Genomic DNA, 23,717 nt, shown 5'->3' on the forward strand with positions numbered 1-23,717 from the left:
GCTTATAAAAGGTGGTTAGTATTTGGTGAAATTCATTTCGCGTTCCCAAATATATACTGGCATAAGTAAACTGAATCTAACATGTTCAATAATGTTTGCTAGTTGCATCAGTCCTTGTACCTGTGGCATTCATGAAAGAAGAGCTTGTTTTATAATGATCTCTCTGGCCCATTAGAATGATTAAAAGAAGTACAGTGAATCATCATTAAAGTATAGCTTGGGAAATAAACCAACTGAAGAGTAGTCTAAGATAACTTGCCACAAGTTTTCTTTCTGCTTTTGAAGCCGATTCTGGCCTTTGTACCCCAACACCGAATTAAATCTCAGAGAAAGAGTTTTGGGTGAAGTAGAAAAGAATAGCTTTATAGCTTTGCCAGGCAAAGGGGGCCACAGCAGGCTAATGTCCTCAAAACTGTGTGTCCTGACCTTGAGCGGGTAGTGAGGAGTTTTACAGTAATGGTTCCAAGAGGGTGTGATCAGCTGGTGGACATTCTTCTGATTGGTTGGTGGTGAGGTAACCAATTGGTTGGTGGTGAGGTAAGTGGGGGTAAGAAGGGGGCATCCTTCAGGTTCCAGCTGGTCTGGGGGCTACACGCTTGTGGGCAGCAAACGGTTAACTTCTCCCACCTGGCGGGGGCTTCAGTATCTGCAAAACAACTCAAAGATGTTGATATATATATCCCTTGAGGGGGAACCAGGACTTTGCTCCAAGGCTGCACTACTGTTTCTTGACTGTTCCTCACTTGTCTCCGCATCCCCTCCCCTTCCCTAATTAGCATCTATCAATATCTGAACCTGCCCATTGGAACTCAGGGAAGGTCATGGAGGCTGAATAAAGCCTATTTCTTATAATGAAGAAATGGGGGACACAGAAAGGCTTTTGTGCCCAGGAGCCCCACAGGGTCCTGGTCAATATCACTTTCATGTAGTTTGATATTCCTAGGTCTTAATAGTTGTCTTCAGAGTAAGTTGAAGTGAATTTGTTTGTTTGTTTATTTTTGTGACTTTGTCCTTAAGAAAAAAGGATGACTGCACATAGAACACTTAGATTTGTAGAATTTGGAGGTTAGTTTTTATTTTAGAAATCTGTGAATATGTATGATTTATTTAGTTTACCTCAGTCACTTATATGATCTAATCTCTATTTTATACATGCATTTGAATAATGTAGCAGAATTTGGATCATTGAGTATCATTGAGTATTTTTACGGCACACACATTTTAATACTTTAAAACAAAATGTGGTATATTTTGCTACAATAAGGGCTAGACTCAGATAAAGGCAATTTAGTTGTTGTATGTAATTCATTGTGAATAAATTTATCAGACTTTTTAAACCTGGTAACTTGCTATTAGTGAAGGAAGAAAGAAGTGTTCATAACAGGGTTCCCCATGCAAATGTATTTAAATTTTCAACAGAGGGAGTGGGGAGCTGAGCATGGGGGAGAGGTAGAAATGAAAGGAGCTGGAAGACATGGAAGAAGAAATTGTGCTTCCAGTACACTACAATGCAGTAACTGGTGCCCACATCTTACCTCCACAACTTGTTATGAGTGCCACCTTGCGAAAGCGGTTCCCTGTCTCTGAGTCCCAGGATTCTTACTTTTAGGATGAATGTTACAATAAGACTATTCAGGCTTGAAACAGGTAACAGAAGGAGAAAGCAAGTGTGTTGGAAAGGCAAAGTCCTGTTGTGTGTTTCTCCTTTACTTTCACACTGCTACCACAATCACAAGACTTCTGATACTAGATGTCTGGGGTTATATTTTCCACACCAAGCAATTCCCTGTGAAATCACGTGGGTGTCCTGTAATTCGGTTTGACACTAAACAGAGTTAGCACAGACCCTACAGGTTAAGGGCTCAGTCCCAGACTGTCCCTTACTTCAGATGCAAGTCACAACCAGTAGGTCCCTAGGTTACCCACAGCTTCTCTCTGACTTGGCTACAGATCAAAGGTTCCCATGATCCCCCTCCTTGGGTTTGATTATTTGCTAAAACAGCTCACAGAACTCTGGGAAACACCTACTTACAACTATCAGTTGATTATATAATAAAAGATTTGATAAAAGATACAGATAGACAGACAGATGGAGGACCAGGTCTATATGGGTCCCAAGTACAGGAGCTCCTATCCTGTGGAGTTGAGGTGTGCCATGCTCCAGTACATGGATGTATTTTAGGGATTTTTTGTGGAGGCTTCATCATGTAGGCATAATGAATCATTAAGTCCATTTCCAGCCCTTCTCCCCCCTCTGGAGAATGAGAGGTAAGGGTGAAAATTCCAAGTTTCTAATCATGACTTGGACTTTCTGGCAACCAACCCACCAAGGGTCACCTAATTAGAACAAAAGACACTCCTATCACCCAGGAAATTGCAAGAGGTTTTGGAGCTTTGTGTCAGGATCCAGAGTCAAAGACCAAATATTAGAACAAGAGGTGCTCCTAGTGCTTCTGTAACTTAGGAAATTACAAGCATTTTAGGAGCTCCGCGTCAGGAACTGGAAGTTAGAACAAAAGAGTCTCATAGTACCCCTATTTAACAAGGGTTTTAGGAGGTCTGTGTCAGGAGCTGGGAGCAGAGACCAATATATATATTTCTTATTATTTCACAGCAAGATATGAGTATGCCAGGATTGGAACCTGATTAGGTAAGACTAAGATCCGTTGATATTTCAAAACTCACCTACCAGGGATTAGGGCTCAGATAGGACAGTTTTTGATAAGTGGTCCTAGAGGGTAATAGGGAGACAGCTATAATCATTGGTGAGGGGTAAGAAGCTCTTTATAGGAAGGAAGCAGACAACTGGAAAAGATTTTTAAATTACTGTGTATAACTCTATCCTATTCCAATTTGCCTAGACTACGACTTGGGAATAGTGATTGGATTGCACATATAAATGTATGCATGTGTTGTAGATGTGGGATTCCCCTCAGAGTTACTCAAAAACACACTAAAACAAAAACAAAAATGAAAACAAACCTCTTTCCAGCCATTTTACGTTACCTCCTCTTGGAGGGTGGAATAATTTTATGCCTTTTTGTCAGAAGTATGGGGACTGAGGCGTAGAGTTTGGGAACCATATGTGTTATCATTATGTTTTTTAACTCCTTCCTAGTTTTTGCAAAAGATATTTTCAGTTTTAGCCTAGCTTCATCAGGAAATCAGTAATAAATCTAAGAAGAGTAAGAATAAAGACACAGATGCAAAAGGTATCGCATTATGAGATATTTTAACAAATGTATAAAACAACACTGTCAGTTCTAATTACCACTGAACAATAACCTAAGCTTCTTTTGTTGTAAATATTTGTTACATGTTTAAATTATTTTTAGCATTTTTTCAAAAAAATTTATTTATTTATTTTTGGCTGTGTTGGGTCTTCGTTTCTGCGCGAGGGCTTTCTCTAGTTGCAGCGAGCGGAGGCCACTCTTCATCGCGGTGCGCGGGCCTCTCACTGTCGCGGCCTCTCTTGTTGCGGAGCACAGGCTCCAGACGCGCAGGCTCAGTAGTTGTGGCTCATGGGCCCAGTTGCTCCGCGGCAGGTGGGATCTTTCCAGACCAGAGCTCGAACCCGTGTCCCCTGCATTGGCAGGCAGATTCTCAACCACTGCGCCACCAGGGAAGCCCCATTTTTAGCATTTTAAAACTGATGCAGTGTAAATGACAGTATATTGTAATCAGCAACATAATTGGAATTATTTGAATTCTTTGTTTTTCTTAAAATTACAAAGTGAAATAACCACAAAAAATTTTGAAATCAGGGAAACTAAAATTGTCTCATAAAAATTCAAATTCATGAAACACTCCAACACAGTAGCTCTTAAAGATTTTATATAATTTTTGCCATCATTTTGTTTCTCTGCACACTAATTTTTACCTAAAGTTTAAAAAATTTAATATTACACCATATTAATTTCGTTGCATCATAGACTCCACAAATAGATTTTATTAACTGCAAAGTATTTGTTGGTCATTGGTTCCTTTAAAATCTGTAGCCAGCCTCGTGCATATTATCTACACCTTACTTTTTGCCATAAGTCCATGTTATTATAATAATACCAGTTAAAAAAAGTTTTAAGTGCAGACTGTGAGCCCAGGATAGTGCAGAAAGCTTTACATTTATAATCAAACTCATTCTCCAAAGCAACCCTATGTAATATAGTTTCTACTATTTATCTCATTTACATCAATAACAAGTTTACCAAAAGCTATACATTTAGTAGTGGATACATCCAGGACTGCTCTTAATTTGACTACAAACTCCATGATCTTAACTGTTTTGCTACCCAATGGTGTCAAAAGGTAAGGACATTTTTATCACTCTTAATAAGTTTTGGAGCATTGTTTTCTAAAGTACCGGTGGTACTTTTCACTGTGACCTTTGAGGGCACAAACTACAGTCTTTTCTCCAGCACTAAGTACCACCAATTTTGTTGTTGTCATTGTTTTATTTAAAATGGGTTAATTATGCAACCTTTTCATTTTCTTCTTTTTTTTAACCAGTAAACTGAAAATACTTTCTATTTAATTAAAATACTTCTTTTTCGGAATTACTCTTTCTGCCTCTCTCATTTATCTTTTGGGATCTTAGTGTTTTTCTTATCCACTTGTATGATCTCTGTTTAAGAATTTAAGTCATCATTTATCCACAGCCTGTAGTCTTACTTCTCTGATCTAGTATCTTTGAGAATTTCTTCCCTAGAGTTATAATCATCTTTCTTGGGTAGAAGGGAGGTTATCTTACTTACATTGACACACTTGGTACATGTATTGATCAATTCTGTGTAAGACCTGGCTAAAATAATTTCATTTGAATCTTCTTTGGGTCTGGAAAGGTTCTGTTATCACATTTTAATCTTCAGAAGGACAAATCAAAATATCTGTTAAAACAAAGATCTACAGTTTTGATATTAAGTCCAGAAGAGCTAAACTATTTTAAACTTTGATAATAACAATCTTGTTATAGCTGCATGCAGTCACTTACAGGCTTCCAGGTGCTAAAATGTTATGGGAATGCAGATGGACTTTGTTGAACCATAGCTCACATAAATTAGATTGGCTGCTATTTCTAGCACATTTTGGTTTCTATTTCTAAATTATCTCTGAGGCTTGTAAACATTTTCAACCTGTACTTTGAGTATTTATTGATTAAGGAAAGAACATGTTCTTTATACCATCTGGTGTCTAAGTGTTATTGTGACAGCATCCTTGGAGTTAATTTAAAAAGAGTAATTTGCGGGATTACTATTCCACTTCAGACATTCACAGAAAAGGAGCTTCAGTTTTAATTTTCTCAATGACATATTAATGCACAATATCCTCTGATCACTAAACCCCAAGAAAATGTATTTTGTGGAAATGATTTTTTTTAACTTACATTGGCCATCTATATTTATATGAATTGGTCTGAAAGTAATTAGATATTTAGTTATGTTATAAATGGAAATACTTAGTATGGTAATATTATATGGATCATGAAAAAAATTAATTTCTCTGAAATAATGAGAATCTATTCTATCATTTTGATTATGGTATTACTAAGAGTAATAGCTACCGCTTTCCTCCCAGGCATATGATGTGCCAGACACTGATCTAAGTGAATACATATATTCTCTCACTTTATTTTCACAAAACCTATGAGATAGAATCCATTATTATCCCTATTTTATGGCTGTCAACTGAAACACCAAGAAGTTAACTAAGTTACCCAGGGTATTTATTTATGCCATCTTAAAACAAGTCAAAGAAAGCATCAGTACCAAATCTAAAACAATGACTCAGAAAAAGTAGGAGTGTTTGATTTTACAAGATCTCAGAGTTTTTGACTAAACTTTTTAAAAACTATAAATTTGAAATCTAATGATAGGTAAGGTGAGTTAAATTCTTCAGGACTAAAATTTGTAGATTTGGTGGTATAGTGAATTGTGTGTGTGTGTATGTGCGTGTATATGTACTAATTTGTAAGACAAAAGCCTTATTATATTTTTTCAAATAAAAAGGACTGAATAAAATGTTATTATTTTTGGAATCATTAGTGTATTTTTTGAGTCTTAGAACACTGATCAAGCATTAAACAAATCCTTATAGGTAATGGCCAATCACAGTGCAGTTCTTGCTTTCCTAAGCACAATTCTACATGTGTTTATAAGCTGTGCACACTCAACTAGAAGGATGTTTGTACTTTATTAGGAGATGACATCATCTTTTTTTAACTGCTAAAAAACAGTTGTATACATTTGTCAACAATCTATTATTATTGATTTATTATTTATTGAGTTGGAACTGTGCTATTCAAAATTAACACATCTATGCAAACTTTCCATATTAATAACTATCAGTAAATTGAGATAATTGTACCATTAGGTAATACCAATTACAGTGAAACTACTTACGTGTCATTAATTATGTTTAAACTGTGATGGAAAAAAAGGTCAAGGAATCATCTTCATCTCACAAAACTAATAGTCTAAAAAAAGAGGAGGGCAAACTTTCTTTAAAGTGCCAGATAGTAAATGTTTTAGGCTTTTCAGGCTACACATTCTCTGTTACAGCTACCTAAGTCTGCCTCAACAGCACAAAAGACTCCATAAACAATAAATAACGAGTGTGGCCATGTTCCAATAGCACTGTACTTACAAAAATAAGTGGTATGCTAGATTTGGCCAATGGGCCATAGTTTACCCACCCCAAATCTGAGTGCTGATACAAACAGAAGCAGTAGAAAAGTTAACATATCTAAGATATCAGTAATTAAGACATTAATGAAATAAATGTAATTATAAGGAAATATATCAAGATTTGCCAAAGGTTTTTACAGATGCTTTATCTACTCTTATAAGTATTTTAACAATTTGATATACTGTAACTTTGACTTTCAATATCTCTACAGTGAAAATAATTATTTGGCATATTCTTTAAAATACAAATAGTCTATCTGGAAATAAATGTCACAGTTGCCATTTTAGTGACAGCCAAATTCTCAGATACTCACTAGTGGGAACATTAAAGCATTGTCAATGCTCCAAAGAAAATATATGGAACATTGCCTATTTTTCCTTGAAAAAGATCCATTGGAATTTAATTTGGAAATACTTGTCTACCTTTGTTAGCATTCCCAAATATATTGGATGTTTATATTGTATTTTCTTCTCCTTATTTGATATAAAATAGACTAGACACATTTTAAGTAATTAAAGTTCAAAATAGACAGAGTTTAGATAAAAGTCTTGGCCTGCTGGTGTGTGGTACCGTTTCTGAGCTCATCCCACAGTTCTCTTGAAATCACTCTAAGTGCAATTTATAAACTATACTGGAAAGTGAATGCATTGAAGCACTAAATAATTTCTATGTTATATTCTGCCTTTAGTTCACTTGGTTTCTAGCAATAAAGTACATCATATTAAACAATTTACTTGATATTTTCTGGATTTTTTACTATGAATATGTGGAAAATTTAAAAGAATATTGAATCTTGCAATATCCAGAAAAGTGCATGTATTATATATAGGTTTTTTTTTTTAATATAACAATAGCTCTGCAAATATATTATGGAGATGCATTTTTAAAATCTGAAAATTTAAATTTAAATTGACAGCTTTCCATAAATGATTGGAGAAGTCATGTAAGCATAACATTTTCAATAGTCTGTAATAAATGATGCCACTGCTATAAGAAATCAGTGGGTCAAATGAGCAAGGCATTATTCTCCATCCTAAATATTTAAGCTCTATGCAAAACATTTATTTACAGGGCTATTTAGAACGTCTTCTGAGTATAATTTTTGCAGGAATTTCTGAGGAAATATTCAAATGCTTACATTTTTATTTGCATGTCTGTTTTAATTGGATAATCAAATACATTGGCTCATTATATTTCCTACCAAATAAGCTTTTTAAGTAAAATAAAAATAACTATTTAATACAGCTCTGTATTTCTTAAACCCATAAAATACTTCTTAATTTGAAAAGCATTGTGGGAAAATTAATTGTACGCATTTAGGAATTTTTGCTTTTGAAAAGCAAAGCAGACACCTGTCTAAATTCGTAGTGTCTTTATAGCTATATCGAGGGAGTGGGATCTCTTCCTTATCTTGGGCTCTCTTGTTTGCTTTTCAGTTGCTGCGATTGTGGCTGTGGAAGGGCTTCTTCCCTGTGCGCTGTTGCCCATCCAAGCCTAATATGGTTAGTGTTCCCCTCCTGCTTTCACTCCTATGTGCTGTCCCACCTATATGTATTATCGTCAGCATTCCTTTTTTTTTTTTTCATTTGTGTACATTTTAATAGTTAGTATTCAAGTTATGCTTTAACAGAAGAGTAGACTGAAACTGAGTCCCAAAAAGGAATCTGAAGTGATTTCACAATGGATACTTTCAAATCAAATATGCATATAGCATATCACCCTTAAGTCAAGCACTCATACTTCTCTTCCAAGGCTTTTACTGTGGTCCTGATTTAAAGCAGGACGTTGTAAGATCGTAACATCTGTTTTACATATAACATGTCACTGTTTTTGTTGTTCCATCAAGAGTGAAACCATATCATACGTGGAAGTAGAATGCCACTTCTGTCAAAGTGAAGTCACCTTTTCTGTCTCCCAGACCCATGGAATGACCATAGCCTAAGTAGGATCTTCTATGTTCATAATCATTGTGGATATATGTGGCACTGGAGAACAGAACCATAAGTAATTTTAAATGGTTTACTTAATAGTTTTAAGCTTGAATTACTTCAGATATTAGAAGTGATATTCCTAAGTTGATACCAATTAAGTAAAAAATATGCACATTTTTGGGATCAGTGTCCAAATGGTATAGTCTTAATTATTTACAAATGCAAATCCTAAATATATCTGGGTTATAGCTATGAAACTATAGGCTAGAACATAAGACCAAAGAACTCTCTTCACAGATTTAGAGGAACTCTCCTACACAGTAGTGAGCTACCTTGTAAAAAAGTGAAATATTCCAGATAATTTCTGTCTAGATTAAGGAGTCTAAATCCCTCCACTACTATATTGAGCTGTTATTTGTAGTCAAAATTTGCCAAGAAAAGAGCTGAAATGCATTTTAGAGAATTATACGGCTGCCTTGGGTCATTTAAAATTGTTACTTGTGTTCTCTAGGTGTAAATTAATTTTTGTTGATTCAAAAAACTGTGGAGTGAATGAGTGTGCATGCATGCATAGATGTGAGAAGTGGTGGAATTGATACCAATGATCTTCTGAGAACAAGAGAGCATAAACAAATACAGATTGATAAGATTTGTTGATCTTTTTACTCAATCTTTTGAAATTTTTATATTTGAAAACTTTTTTTAAGTTAATATGAAAGTACAGATTTCTTCCTAATTATTTAACTTAGGAAATTCTTATATGAGCCTAGGTCTTCAGTGACAGACTAAAAACAAAAACAAAACAACCCTGAAACCTGGCAAAGGCTGAAGTATAATATAAATGGCTTGAAACTGTGATTTTATTTTTTTACTGCTCTATAAAAAAACTTAAAAATGGTCACTGAATTGCTCATTTTACTTGACTCTCAAATTTGGTTATTATAAGAGATAAATAATCACTGAAGCAGAATAAGCAGAATTTACATCTTGGAAAAAAAGAAAAACGACATCCAGACATACCTTGAACTAAACCTCAAAGATATGGGTGTATGAACATTTATAAAGCCATGACTTAGAAAGTATTGATGAAAACTAACTTTAGCTGGATTTAAATTGCTTGATTTTTTTAAAAAAAATGGTATCTCTTTCTACTGTGTAGTTGACTTCAGGGAGTTTATAAAGTGAAGAAATAAAAGAAGAGAGGAAAAGAGGGAAGGTGGAACATTTTCTTCACAAATCACACACCAGGAAACCTAAGAAAACAATTTTTTTTCTAACATCTTTCTTCAAATAATGTCAGCAATTATTCAATGAGTGTGTTTGTGTGTGTGCATGTGTATTTGTGTGTGTGTGTGTGTGTACACAAAAAACAAATTATTGAGCCACAAATGTGCTTAGGTACCCAATAAAACACTAACAATTTGAGTGCAAAGATTTATGGAAAAGCCAGAATTTTTTTAATGCATTAGTAAAACAAAACAAAATAAAGCAAAAGAAACAAACTTTAATTGAGCTTACATAAATTGGACAGCAAGAAAGTTGTTCAAAATTATTAGTTGGGAAGAATGGAAGCTAAATATGTTTTTATTGCTCTGCTTTCTCAACTTCCATTTTACAATTTCTAGTCACTATGAGGTTTCAGTTAAAGATACTATTTGTTTAGATTAAAGCATTAGGAAGGAAAAAAAAAAAACCTTAGGTAGTGGAAATTAAGGGCTGAGAATTTTCCTACTACAATCAGTAAGATACTAAGAAATCTTGACCTAAAATCTTGTCACCTAATTTTGTATGTATAATCATATCAGTGTTTGTCAATTACCACACAAATAATTTCCAAGGATCATTCTGTGATCATTTGTGAACAGACATATTTACAATTACAGAGCAGAGGTTAGATAGACATTTTGAGATTTTGGAATATCATAGTTTTTCATTTCTTGAAAGACCACTCATGAATATGTGTGACTGGTTTTGACCTTAATATAATGCAACACATATACATTAAAATTGCCCATTGTAAATATACTGGCTTTTAGAAGTACCTTAATATACCTTGTGGAAATCTCAGGGTCTGAAAAACATAATTTCAAAACCATTGATCTAGATCCTTTGTTCTGCAATTCAACTACATTAAATCTTCTGCAGGGCTATGGAGTTCTGAGTTTTACTCTCAAAGTTCCCACCAGGAAACCATACTCCATTATTTTTCAAATGCCTGGTGTGCCATTTATAAGATGAAATTGGTAATTACATGTTGTTATCTTTGATCTCAAATTATTTTTCATCACTCTAGTTGCCTACTTTGTTGTGAAATCTTTACACATATGCATAATGTTAATTTTAAAAATATTCTTCCTGCTTTGATGGAAACCTACTCAGTGATGGAAGATAGTTCTGTAATATGTCTTAATGAAACCCAGATGCCTAGATTTTAGGCACCCTATCCCCAAGACGGCCTACATTTTTCGCAGGGGTATTTTTTTATCTGTGATCTTTGACTTCATACCATCACAGCTGGCTTGAGACTCTAGTCATTTCTTCATTCCTCCCACCCTCACCCCATCCATTTTTACAAGCATCCAGTGTTGAATTGATTGTCTTCAATGTAAATAAGATATTAATATGTGCAATTTCTAAAATAACATTACTATTTACCCCTTGATATTCGTTTTTGTTTATGCTTACAGGAACCAATATATATTTATAACATAATGTTTATTATAAGTTCTTCTGAAATTTCCCATAGTCCCAAAGTAGCTTTTTCTTGCATTTCTTAAATTCAAACATATGTTACATTATTTCCTTCATTCATCAGTTGTCAAGCTTTCCAGTGTTTTTATATCCCTTACTACTTCTTCTGAGGGATTCATGTGGCAAGTAAAATGGAGTTCACTATTCTGAAAATAGAGATATTAAATTCTTATTTTGTTCATTTACCTACTCTGTGATTTTTAGAAAATCAACCACATTTTTTTAGAAATTATTATTATTTATTTTAAATACTATTTAAAATCGGAAGCACAAGGGATAAACTCTAACTTCTCTCATAATTCAGAGAATAAAACAAAAACAAAACATATTTATCTGACCAAAATGATTGTGGATTACATTGAAACATTAATTATTACCTTAATTTTTCAATGAACTAAATGAAAGTTAATTCATTAACTGAAAGTTTGTTGAAATTTGAAGTTAGCAAAGTTTTATTTTTACATACTTAACAGATTATTTCACTCATCTTCAACAGATTTCTGTCGGGGAGGTATGTGGAAGTGCTATTCCATTTTATAGAGTTATGAAAAAGACATAGAGAATAAAATCATCCTTTAATTCTAGACCGCCATTTAAAGTGCTGTTGGCAGGCAGATGTGAGGCTTGCCCACAATATAGAGAGATAATATATTAAATTCCAACTGAGGGCTTGCTATGAACTGCTACCAAATCCTTTTTTGTAATACCTGTGAAACCTCAGACCATAGGAGATATTAAGTGGGACTACTCTAATTGAGAAATCCAATGGTCACATCCATGAACTATTTTAGAAATTAGTAGGAAATTACCTACTCTCACATTAGAACAAAATTTGTTGAAAACAGGGAGACACAATACTTACATGTCATACTTTACAAAATGTGTTTTTATATCAAAATTCTAAGGTAATTAAATTTTAACTCAGTAATGAAGAGTCTATAATTCATCTTTGAGTTTTCTGAAGTATTTCAAATTATTCATGACTTTCTCTTATTGCTAATTCTAAAAGGATTTGAAGAGGTTATTAATGAAAAACTTTACAAATTCATATGTACTACCTTATTTTAGAAGTGTTATTTCTAAGGTTTTTTTTCTTTGTCTTTTATAATATAGAAATTAAAAATGATATATAAGGCATAAAATAGGAAATAAGCTAGCTTCTTACATTGCCATTAATCACAGAGTGGTTAGTATCCTTGGAAGAATGTGAGATGGGAACACAGCAAGCTGTGCCCTCATTTTGTGTGGTATAATCATCACTCCATTCCCCTATCCAAGGAAAGCATGTTTTCAAAAACATGTACATTTTCTTTGAGAAGTATGTCTGAGAATTTTCAGTAAATAATAATAAATCAGTTGCATTTTTGGTGTAACTTACATCTCTCTGTAAGGAACCCAAAATCCAGTACCCTAGTATACAAATGCTAGCAAGACAGCCTATATATCCAATGTCCCATTTTTCTGCATTTGCACTCACATTCTTATTGAAGAATGTGGTCCTGTAAAATAAAACAATCTATTTTCAGTATTTATTAGATATATAAATAAGCTAATCTTCATATGCTTCTTTATTTTATGGGGGCTGAGTTAACTGAGGTTTTATTAAAACTACTTTACAGTTGGAGAGACTCTTGAAGTGAAAAGGTCAAACTATTTCCCAAAAAAACTGTAACTTATTTTTTTCAAGATTCCAGCATAAAATTCTTAAACACAACATTATGCGGTGGTTGAGGTCGTTATGTCAGAACAAGGGAGTGTGCATATATGGAGAAATGTGTTTTTAAAAGAGGCTACAATACAAGGAACTTTTCTTTTCCATAAGCAACACATATTGACTCTAATGTTTGCTCCAACGTTGCCTTTTGAATATTTTTGCTTTAAAATATGGTAAAGCTTCTCTTAATCCATCTGGATAATAGAGGAACAGTTATAGGCACGTCCATTTCTGAGCCAGGCACGGCATATGCTCACTCTTTCAAAGACATCAAAATGCAAAACCATTCCTTCTTTCACCATTCCCCCCTCCCCACCTTATTTAGAATTAAGGGGAAAAAAAGTGTTTATTCAGTGTTTATTTCCATAGGCTAAAGCAATGGAAAAATCAGATTTTATGGAGGTTATTGTGGAGTAAGGATCTACAGTCTCCTTTTGCTCTTCCATTCACTCATCTTTCCTCATTGTCCATAATGGTGTCATTTAGTAAAGTTCTGATTCTGTGCTTCACTTGGTACTCTGGAGGGCTTGACATTCATACCACTAATTTATTATCAAGTCTTTAATTTATATCCAAGAACTAAATTACTCATTGGCACGTCCATCCATTCATAAAGATTATTGTTTACTATTTCATGTCTTACAGAAATTTCAAATATCCAAATTTAGATGTCGTGGCTTGGGCCAAGTTTTTAAGATCTGCATTAATATTATCAAGGCTGTGTTATTCAAATCCTTAGGATAGAAATGGGGGAAAATAGATTGATTTCTAAATTACCCATGAAGTCACTTATATAGGAAGCATCACTCCTATACCTTTTAATAAATATTCATTTATGAAGATGAATTATGCTTACATTTAATATGATTTCTCATGCCCACCTCTACTACTAAAAAATAAAATAACATTGTTTTCTAGAAGAAAATAAGTATAAATGGCTAGAACATGATTCCTCTAATTCCACTACAGTTCTTTTTAGTAAAATGATATCGAAGTTCATTAAAATTGTGACTGAAGCAAAATGAAGAAACTGTTTCTTTTCCATTTGAAAAAAAAAATCGGTTCTAGAAGATAGGAGTTGTAACTGATGTACAGAATGGCATATTTATTGACTCTAGTGTATGCTGAGTTAAAATGATGCATCTGGACAAGGTGCAGAAGATGATACTGAATGAACCCGCTCCCTGCAATGCTTTGTTACCAAGGCTGAACCACTGCTTGAGTGCCAGTCTGTGCCAGCTGCACTTCTACTTGCTGTAACTTGTTGAGGTTTGTTTTAATGCTGCTTTGGGGTGTTCCAGAACTTAATTTTTTATGTTAATGTGACATGCAGCCGTATTATGTTATAGAAGTCTTGAGATGCCTGTAGTCAAAAATAACTCCTTCTTATTGCCCTCCTGACTCTCACCCTAGGTATTAAAATATTAATAACTCCTCACCATGGTATTCCCAAATCATTTTTTAGATGAGATCCAAAGTTTTATTTCCATTTTCATATGAGGCATTTGCATGCAATTTAAATATCCATGAAGCTTATTTAATGATAAAGACTATTTGAGGATATAAGTTTCAAAGCTTAATTTTTTTTGAAGGTAGGAGAGTTAAAGTTGGAATGGATGTTTGTTTTCTAATGTAAACCGCAAGAACTTGTATACTTTTTAGGTATCTTTAGAATTCCTCTAACAAAGTTTTTTGTCAGTATTATTTAAATAACATAAATCTCAGGATGATTTCACACAATTGTATTTAGAACATTGGTAAAAAAAAAAAAAAACAACCCAGTATCAATAACTTCTCTCTAGAGGTACATACATTAAAGATTGAAAGAATAATGTAATATCTAAAAAATATGAACAGTGTATTAAAATATCTTAAATGTCAGCTTGAATAGACCAGCTATTATTTCAGGATGATATCATGTGTTCGTTTTTTCTCTCCATTTCACTGTGGTGAGGTGATTCAAGATGTCTTAAGGGCTCTTAAGTGACAAATGCATCTACATGTTATGAATAAAATTTGAAAAGCCACCAGTTCCTCATTTTGTAATTTTCCTCACCCAAGAACACTATATGTATTAAGTATATTACTTCAAGTTTACTTAAATTTTCCTAGCTGTACTTTACTAATAAATTGCCAGTTCTTTAATACAATAAAATTAAGATAATTGCAATTTTTCAAAAATGGCACAAGAACAGGTTTTGTTATCTATGTTGTATAATATACGTAATTATACACTAAGAAAGATAGAGAATAGAATGTTTCATTTTTATATCAAAATATACACATATTTAAGAAACATTTTAGAATATGAAACCAAGGAACAGTCCTCAGTGCATGTCAACTGGCCACTTCATTTACATCATATAGTAGTTTTCAGTCAACTTTGTAATGAAAATATTTTGTCAATCTGACATTTTGGCTGTATTTTCTTTATGCAGAAGTAAATGAAATTTTGTTTTTAATAAACTCAATTTTGTTATAAGAGCTTGTGAATAATAAATTCACTTCCTTAGAGTTTCACTAAAAGTAATTTAGATATTTTTATTTTGGTCAGCTGTTTTAACGTTATATGGTTATTCACGTACCTTAGTATTCATCAGCGTATTCTCTCTCCAAACACTTGTCCTTGTGTAGACTCAACCAGAATATCATCCACTCATTCATTTATTCATTCATCAATGTGACGAATATTTTTGGGGCCAACTCTGAGCCAGGTGCTAGGTCACTTCAGAAATTTATAGATGAATGGTAGTTGCTGCCATTTAAGAAACTAACAACAATAGCAAGAGAGCCAAAAAACATTCTCAAATGACTATGTTGCATTGTAGAATGGCAGGCACACCATGAGAGGGATACAGAAAGCTACTGGGTTCAGAGGGGGCAAGACTGCATTAAGCCATGGTATTAGGGAAAGAAAACATGAAGAAGGCAACAATTGAACTGGACTTTGATAATTGGAAATTGTTAAGAAGAGCATCCTAAGTGCAGGAACCAGTATATAGGAACATAACGGAAGCATGGAGAAATATCTCAGAGATGATGTGGGAAATGTGCATTGGGGCTACGTTTAGGAATCTTTACCTTATTATTTTATTGAAAACTTTGCAGAAGAGAGCTAACACAATAGAAAAATACCTTATTTATGGTAATTTGGCTACAGCCATGTCTAGTGTAGTTTAGGAAAGCAGTTATAGAATGCAGGGGCATCAGTTCAGAGGCACTGACAGTAATCCAAAAGAAAAACAGCAAGACCTTAATTGAAGAAGAGGTAGAGCTAGTGAAATGGAAGAGGTGGATCAAAAGACTTTTATGTTATATAATGCTTGGGATTTGGCAACTAATTTATTGTGAGGTCCACGAGAACAGGGCTTTGATCTTAAGGTACCAAAGCCATGAAAATGTTATTAAGAGGAAAAGAAGACAGCAGATCAAGATTGAAAGTAAAGAGAAAGATACTCTTTTCTTTTTCAGATCTATTGAGTTTGAATGCCAGTGGAATATTCCTAGAAAATAAATCCAAAGGGAATAAGAGTATAACTCCCAAAAGAATAAAACCAGAGGGATAGAGGTATTAATTAAATTGATGGAAATGGATAGATTGACAGGAGACCAGTGGAGACACTAAAGACTCCAAAACAAGAGAAATAAATGAAACAGAATAATGGAGTAAGGTGCTGAAAGGAGGAGACTTTTGAATCAGAGACGTATTTGGGACAGTTCATCCTGAGAAAAGGCAGGGACCTCTGAGGTGGCAAAAAGCAGTAAAAGAAGAAGGGAACAGAGAAATGTCTGGTGTATGGTATATGGTGAAGTCATGTTTAAAAATAGGTTTGGAGAGCTTCAGACTTCTCAGTGAAATCTGCGCAAGAGTGAGGGATACTAGCTGGGGAAATACGATTCATGCAAAAGAGTATTGGTGTTATTTCATACTGCTGGTGTGAAAATCACTTAAGGTTGCAATCATTTCAATTGTGTTGCGTGCTTCTGGGCTTGATGTGATGCACCACTTGGAGATGTGGCTAATCGTAGCTTACTCTGTTCCAGGCGGTGTGGTTACAGCAAAGCAAAACAAGATCCAGAAGAGGAAAAGATGCATTTTCATAATGGGCACAGTAAGCAAACTGTAAAAAAAATCAAAATAAAACAAAGTAGGGGACACTTTATTGTGATTTTGGCTTCTTTTCAGGCTAGAGATTTGTAATAACTGACCAAAAATATTGGGATAAAAAGTGTAAGTGTTTTGTTACATTCCTCTAAAGCGTATGGGCTTGTGGAGTTGCCAGCTGACCCTAGGCAACAGCTGGATGGTTTTTTCAATTCTTTAAAGCATACTTTCATTACAATCATTAAAATAAAAACTTTTTGCTTAATATATAAAGCTATTATATTTCAAACCATATTTCCAGGCCAATTCTAACTCCTAACAACAATCAGTAGAAATATGTCATTAAATAACACCACCAGATTAAATGAATAAATTTCTTCTTCTTTTTCTAACATTTTGGTAGGAATTTCCCTAAGCACATCCTGTAGCAGCAACCTTGGTTCAAATGACTTGAAAAAGACTACACTTTTAAGAAATGCAGAAAATCAAGTTTTAATAATGAGCTTTAAAAATCTGCCTAAATGGGTTCTAATTTTATTATTATTTTAATATGTTCATTTTTTAATAAATAGTACAGTGTGAGTTGATTTGCCAAGTAAATGACAAAAGGAAGGTTTTTTTTGTTTTTGTCACTCTGACATGACCATGAAAGTCAAAATCATGAAAGCCATAATTCACGCTGCAAAACATTTTGGGGTCCATTTTCACAGTCCTATCTTATTTAACGTTATTTATCCTCAAAAAATACTGTGAGGGTAATATCGGTAGCCTTTAAAATGCGATGAAACTGAGGCTCATAGAGCATAAGAAACTTGCATAATGCCCTGCAGCAACAATAGAGTGAATTTCTCTTTTCTTCTTGACTGCTTTGCCAGTCTTATAGGACCAAAGCACCAGAAAAGTTATTTTAAATTATGTTTGTAAAACCTAAACTAATCATCTGTGATGAGATTTTAAGGAAAGCATAAGAAAACAAACCAACAACTAAACCAGTAGCATTTCATTGTCCAGTTTAGTAAACAAAAGTGTCTTAGTTTGCCTCAGAGACTGACTCCTGAACATTAGTGTTGAAAGATGTCCTTACTCAAATACGTCGTCACATATGCACTTCTTCTTGTGCATGCCAGCAATCCAGATTTCTAAAGTTATAAAAATGAGATAAAAAAAAAAAAAAAAAGAGATAGCTGTACAAATGACTCCTATAATTCAGGAGAGGGTCTGTCCTTGCAGCTCTGTCACTTCTAGGAATTGGGGATTTAAGCCATAGTTGTACATTAATAACGTTTATAATTTCACTCATCCATCACAAGCACTTCGACTGTAATGCCCATTTATTTTTACAGTTAAACTGCCAGGAGTAAGAACTTATATTGATCCACACACCTATGAGGATCCCAATCAAGCTGTCCATGAATTCGCCAAGGAGATAGAAGCTTCATGCATCACCATTGAAAGAGTTATTGGAGCGGGTAAGATGGTGTGTTTAACTCGGACTTTTAACCAGTGTTTATATTATAAAATGTAATATATCAATGTCCTGATCTAACTCAGAATGTTTTTAATCTTTTGTAATTGACTTGCTTTCAAGGTGGTGTATAATTGATCATATTTTAATATTACCTTCTGCCTAGCTCATACTTAAACCAGCAAATGTTTGGTTTATGAAAAAAAACAAACCAACACAAATGTATATTCAAACATAGTGTTTTTCACCATCTACTGTTTATTATATTTCATATATAATATATATAATTTTTAATACCCAAAAGTATTTACAAAATTCAAGCACCCAATTATTCTACTTATAAATCATCTCTTCCTTGAGACTGTTTCCTTTTTGTCCTGCTATGGCCCTTTTCTTTTTTCTCTTCTCATTAGTGTCACTGCTAGAGTAGAAAGAAAGGAAGAAGGAAGTGATTTTCAGTCAGTTGCTTTTAGTTTCTTTCTAATGTTTCCATTAAGGTTTCTGTAGGTGAGAGAGATGAAACTAATAGCCCCCAATGTGTCTTACAATCACGTGTAAATGATTTTTCCCAATGCACCATTAATTTCTTTTAACATAGATAAGGAAGTTGGACTCCCCTTCAACTCTGTTTTATCTAAACCTTACTACTCTAAGAGAATTTTAGACTACTGTTAGAGTAGGGATTTGTAATGAGTTTCTGTGTTTTCTACATCTTTATCACAAGGTGAATTTGGTGAAGTTTGTAGTGGACGTTTGAAACTTCCAGGAAAAAGAGAATTACCTGTGGCAATTAAAACCCTTAAAGTAGGCTATACTGAAAAGCAACGCAGAGATTTCCTGGGTGAAGCAAGTATCATGGGGCAGTTTGACCATCCTAACATCATTCACTTAGAAGGTGTTGTGACCAAAAGTAAGTACAATGGCAAATTATGCATGTGTGTGTGATCATAAATATCTGAATTTCTTCTATTAGATTATTATTGATTTCAGGATAGAGAGAAAACTGGCCATAATAATGTGATTAACAATTTCCCTAATATTAATAGTATTTGTCCTATATTTTAGTAGATTCTTGTCAAAGCTGATCTTCAGTGAACCCAAATTTCTATTTATTATTTGAAATATTTGTGTTAACTCACTTACTATGAATTCAGCACCAGAGAAATTGTATCCGGATAAAAGGAGCAGTAAAAGTATCAATTTTTTTTCCTCTTGGCTCTTTCACTTTTTATCCTAATGAAATATTAACTTCAAAGTTTTGATTGAGGCATTGAAGTTTAACATTTAATAGGATTACTGTAACCATAGATGCCCGCCACCTTTTAAGTGGTTTTTTTTTATAGCCAGATGTATTTCTTTTATTGATTTTTTTCATTGAGATATTTTAATAGTTCTAAGGAAAGCAATTGCCTCAGAAGACTGGGAAAGTTCCTTGAGACTAATTATTTTGTTAAAGCAAATCCTGTTTTTACTCAGATATATCTGGAATTTCACATCTCTCAGATTCTTGTTAGTGTCTTGTAAATGTGGTTATGTGTTGAGCTTCCCATTATAAGGATTTCAAATAATTCTTCAGTCACTCAATAAAGTATTTATGTGACATATAACTGAGGCCTTTATTTTCTTTTAATCCATTTTTTCTTCACCATTCCTATTTATCCTCTTTCCTTCCTTTATACTTCATACACTTCATACCACTTTGTAAAATCGTCTGAAACATTTGGCAAGGAACATTCTTTAGACTTTTTCCAAGCACTGGTTCAACTTCCATTTGCTGTTAATCAAGTTTTAAGTTACATATGCCAAATGTGCATAGCAGCAAAGTATGTTCAATAAATGTGCTCAACCTATGAAGTAATTTCAATTGATTGGATATCCAGTTATGCCATTTAGCTTTTAAATATGGGAAACAAAACAAAAACAACAACAACAATAAAAACGTTTTCGAAATAAAGAGGAACAAAAGAAACAACAACAAAAAAATTTACTGGTTTATAACCAGTTAATTCCCAAATCATGATTCATTCATAGTAGGTCACAGATGAGAACACAGAAGAAAAATACCTTAGCTAAAATTATCATGTTGATGGTTGGCAGAACTTTTGAATCAGCCTGTATTGCTGGGAGATTGTTTTTCTCCATGTCTCAAAGAGATACACATCTCCAGTAAGAATGCCCATAGGGGAATGCAACATAGGAATAAAATTACCTGCAGCCATGTGGGTTTCTTCAAACTTGGATGTGTTACTTTTCATGTACCTCTTAGCCATCTGTATGTCTTCTTTGGTGAAATGTCTATTTAGGTCCTCTGCCCATATGTATATATATGGTTGATTCACTTTGTTGTACAACAGAAACCAACACAGTACTGTGAAGCAATTATACTCCAATAAAGATCTATTAAAAAAAAAAAAAAACTTAGATGTGTTTCTTTCCCCCAGTTGAGTACATGCCTAAAAATAGGTAAGAGGCAGGGACACCATGCAGGTGAGAGACAAAGAAAATATATATTTTTTTGAAGGAATAAAATAAATTAAAATATTTTACAAAATCATGCCCTATGATGAATGGGGAGGAATATTTTAAGTAAGAATATGATGTGAGGGAGATCGTCACAGGTACAATAAAATGAAATCAGAATTTGAATGGGACTATACTCTATCTGAGGGGAAGGACTTTGAAAGGACATTAGTGATAGCATGTGCTGGACTAGATACTATGGGAACAAGAATTATAACAGTGATTGAGTAAAATTATTTCCTATGCAGGAAAGGTATTATCTAATGTAAAACATACTTCTTAATGAAGTAACAGTAATAATAGGATGCAAAATATTTGATATATTTCATGTCTTCTTTTCATCCATAATATGACTGCTAAGTTTCACTTCCTCAAATAAACTAGGACCATGACTTCCTCTTACCCAGGGTATATGTAAAACTAATGCCTATATGTAGACAGCCAATCCATCCTGTAATGAGTTAAGTTGTAATGTGTAGAAGAGTGCCAGATCGCTATTATGATCATGGAAAACAGTACTGCATAATGGTCAAGAACATGGGCTATGGCTCTAGCCACCAATTTTCATTTTGCTTCTGCCATAAACTACTATGTGACTTTGCCCAAGTTGGTTATACATTCAGAACCTTAGTTTCCTCACTAATGACATGGGGTAAGAATGTCTCAGTGATGTTGTGAAGGTGACATGAATTAATACAGGTAAAGGTTAAATGGGCATGACACAGAGTAGGTAATTAATAAACACATGGTTATTACTTTTCCATTTATTTCTCTTCCTGTGCTCTGAACTCCTCCATATCCATTTCATTCCTAATCCATTTTAATTGATATGTTGCCCTGCTTACATTGCCTCTTTCTCTGAAACTTAACTACCTTTCCAATTCCTTCAAAATCTTATTCAAATTCTATCACCTCCATGAAATAATTCCTCATCACTTAACCCTGAAATAATGGCTCCTTCTTTCAAACACTGTACCTATATAAGGATTTTTGCAACTGTCAGTAATGTTCCTTCCTTTGTCCAAAACTCTTATTCAAATTTTTCATTTAATTTTGTCTCCTCTGCATATATATTTTAGCTCCCTAGCTAAAAAAGTCTGCTCCTTGAAGAAACAGATGATGTCCTAAATATTTATGTAAACCCATTACATTTAAACCTAAAACCAATCTATGGTCACTTTAGTTAAGCACTCTGAGCCTCAATGTCACAGAAAAAGAAAAAAATCATACCTACCTTATAAAAATTTTATGCAGATTAAATTAAGATATATTTGTGTGTATGTGAACAAAATTGTAGGTAGTTATAGTAGTATTTATTTTAATCTGTTTAGGTGAATTCATCAAATATCATCAGATATTAGGAGACAAGATCCCAAAATTATTAGAGCCAATAGTCACCTACTTTTATAGATCTCTAATTTATTACAGAATTTGTTTTATGTGAATGAGTCCTGACTGAGCAATATAAGACAACTAAACTCTCATAGTAAAACAACTAAATTTGTCATATACCATTTTATATGCACTTGAGACCTTTATCTTAAGAAGCAAATGCCATTATCAGCAAATGATCATATTTAAATTCTGTAAAGTCTAGTCTAAAAAACAGGGCTGTGGTTGAAAATACAGACTTTAAATTTCCAATCTTCTAATCAAATATTCTGTTTGATGTTGTTGCGGTGAAGTTACACATACAGGTAAAGCAAAATGTAAATATTTAAAATACTTCTTTGTCTTATTTTTTTTTTCTATTTGAATTGAAGCTGTATTTCCCCTTAATAAATGTAGCTCTTGATGTTCAACTTAGGAAGTCTTCAACTTGTTTTTAATTTACCATGTTGCAACTCACTTTATTTGTGTCCTTAATTTCATGCTCTCTGATCTGATGCTAATTTATTCAGCAGTTACTCTCAACCTGCAGCACACAGATAATGAGACATAAGTGCAACTAAATCTTGTGATTGTTTTGATTGAAGCTGAGGTGGGGAGTCTGAAGTAGCACTCCTCTGGGTGGTGCCATCATGAACCTTCCTCTTTCCTCTATCACTGCCTTACGTGCCAGAAATATGGGGCCTCATTCAAATTCCTTCTGTGATTTGTTGTTAAACAGGAGACATCATAAATAAATATATATATTCTAGAGAGACCTATGACAAATGACGTAAGAAACCCACAGGTCCTGGCTTAATTGACTCATTCGCAATGCATGATGCTTTAATGTAACACACATAGAGCCAGCTTTTACTATTCAAATAGATTCAGGAATAAAATTTAGAAGTGGAAAATTATAATTTTTCCATTGCAGCAGCCTTAGTTCTTTAAGATTTATTTTTTCCACCCATGGAAATATTATCAAAATTGACCAAAGAAATATTTCTATTGAAATATTTATAGTTATATAAATATTTATATAATATAATTATATAATATAGTTTATACAATGTAGTTATATAAATATAAATATTTATATTGAAATATTTATAGTTATATAATATTTCTATTGAAATATGTATATTTCTATTTAAATATTCATACTTATATTTCTTAATC

At 33.5% G+C, this 23,717-nt stretch overlaps 1 protein-coding gene across 1 annotated transcript in view; it reads left to right on the top strand.

Annotated features, from left to right (window-relative positions):
- The window catches only part of EPHA5 (EPH receptor A5), a 313,822-nt gene that overhangs the window by 252,751 nt on the left and 37,354 nt on the right, over positions 1–23,717 (top strand). The window contains exons 9-12 of the mRNA XM_036854004.1: positions 8,118–8,183; positions 17,122–17,189; positions 18,526–18,651; positions 19,372–19,557. Coding sequence (XP_036709899.1) covers positions 8,118–8,183; positions 17,122–17,189; positions 18,526–18,651; positions 19,372–19,557 — 446 coding nt within the window. The remainder of the gene's footprint in view (positions 1–8,117; positions 8,184–17,121; positions 17,190–18,525; positions 18,652–19,371; positions 19,558–23,717) is intronic.

This window comes from Balaenoptera musculus, chromosome 5 (assembly GCF_009873245.2).
Source record: "Balaenoptera musculus isolate JJ_BM4_2016_0621 chromosome 5, mBalMus1.pri.v3, whole genome shotgun sequence".
In the NCBI taxonomy this organism is placed as follows: domain Eukaryota; kingdom Metazoa; phylum Chordata; class Mammalia; order Artiodactyla; family Balaenopteridae; genus Balaenoptera; species Balaenoptera musculus.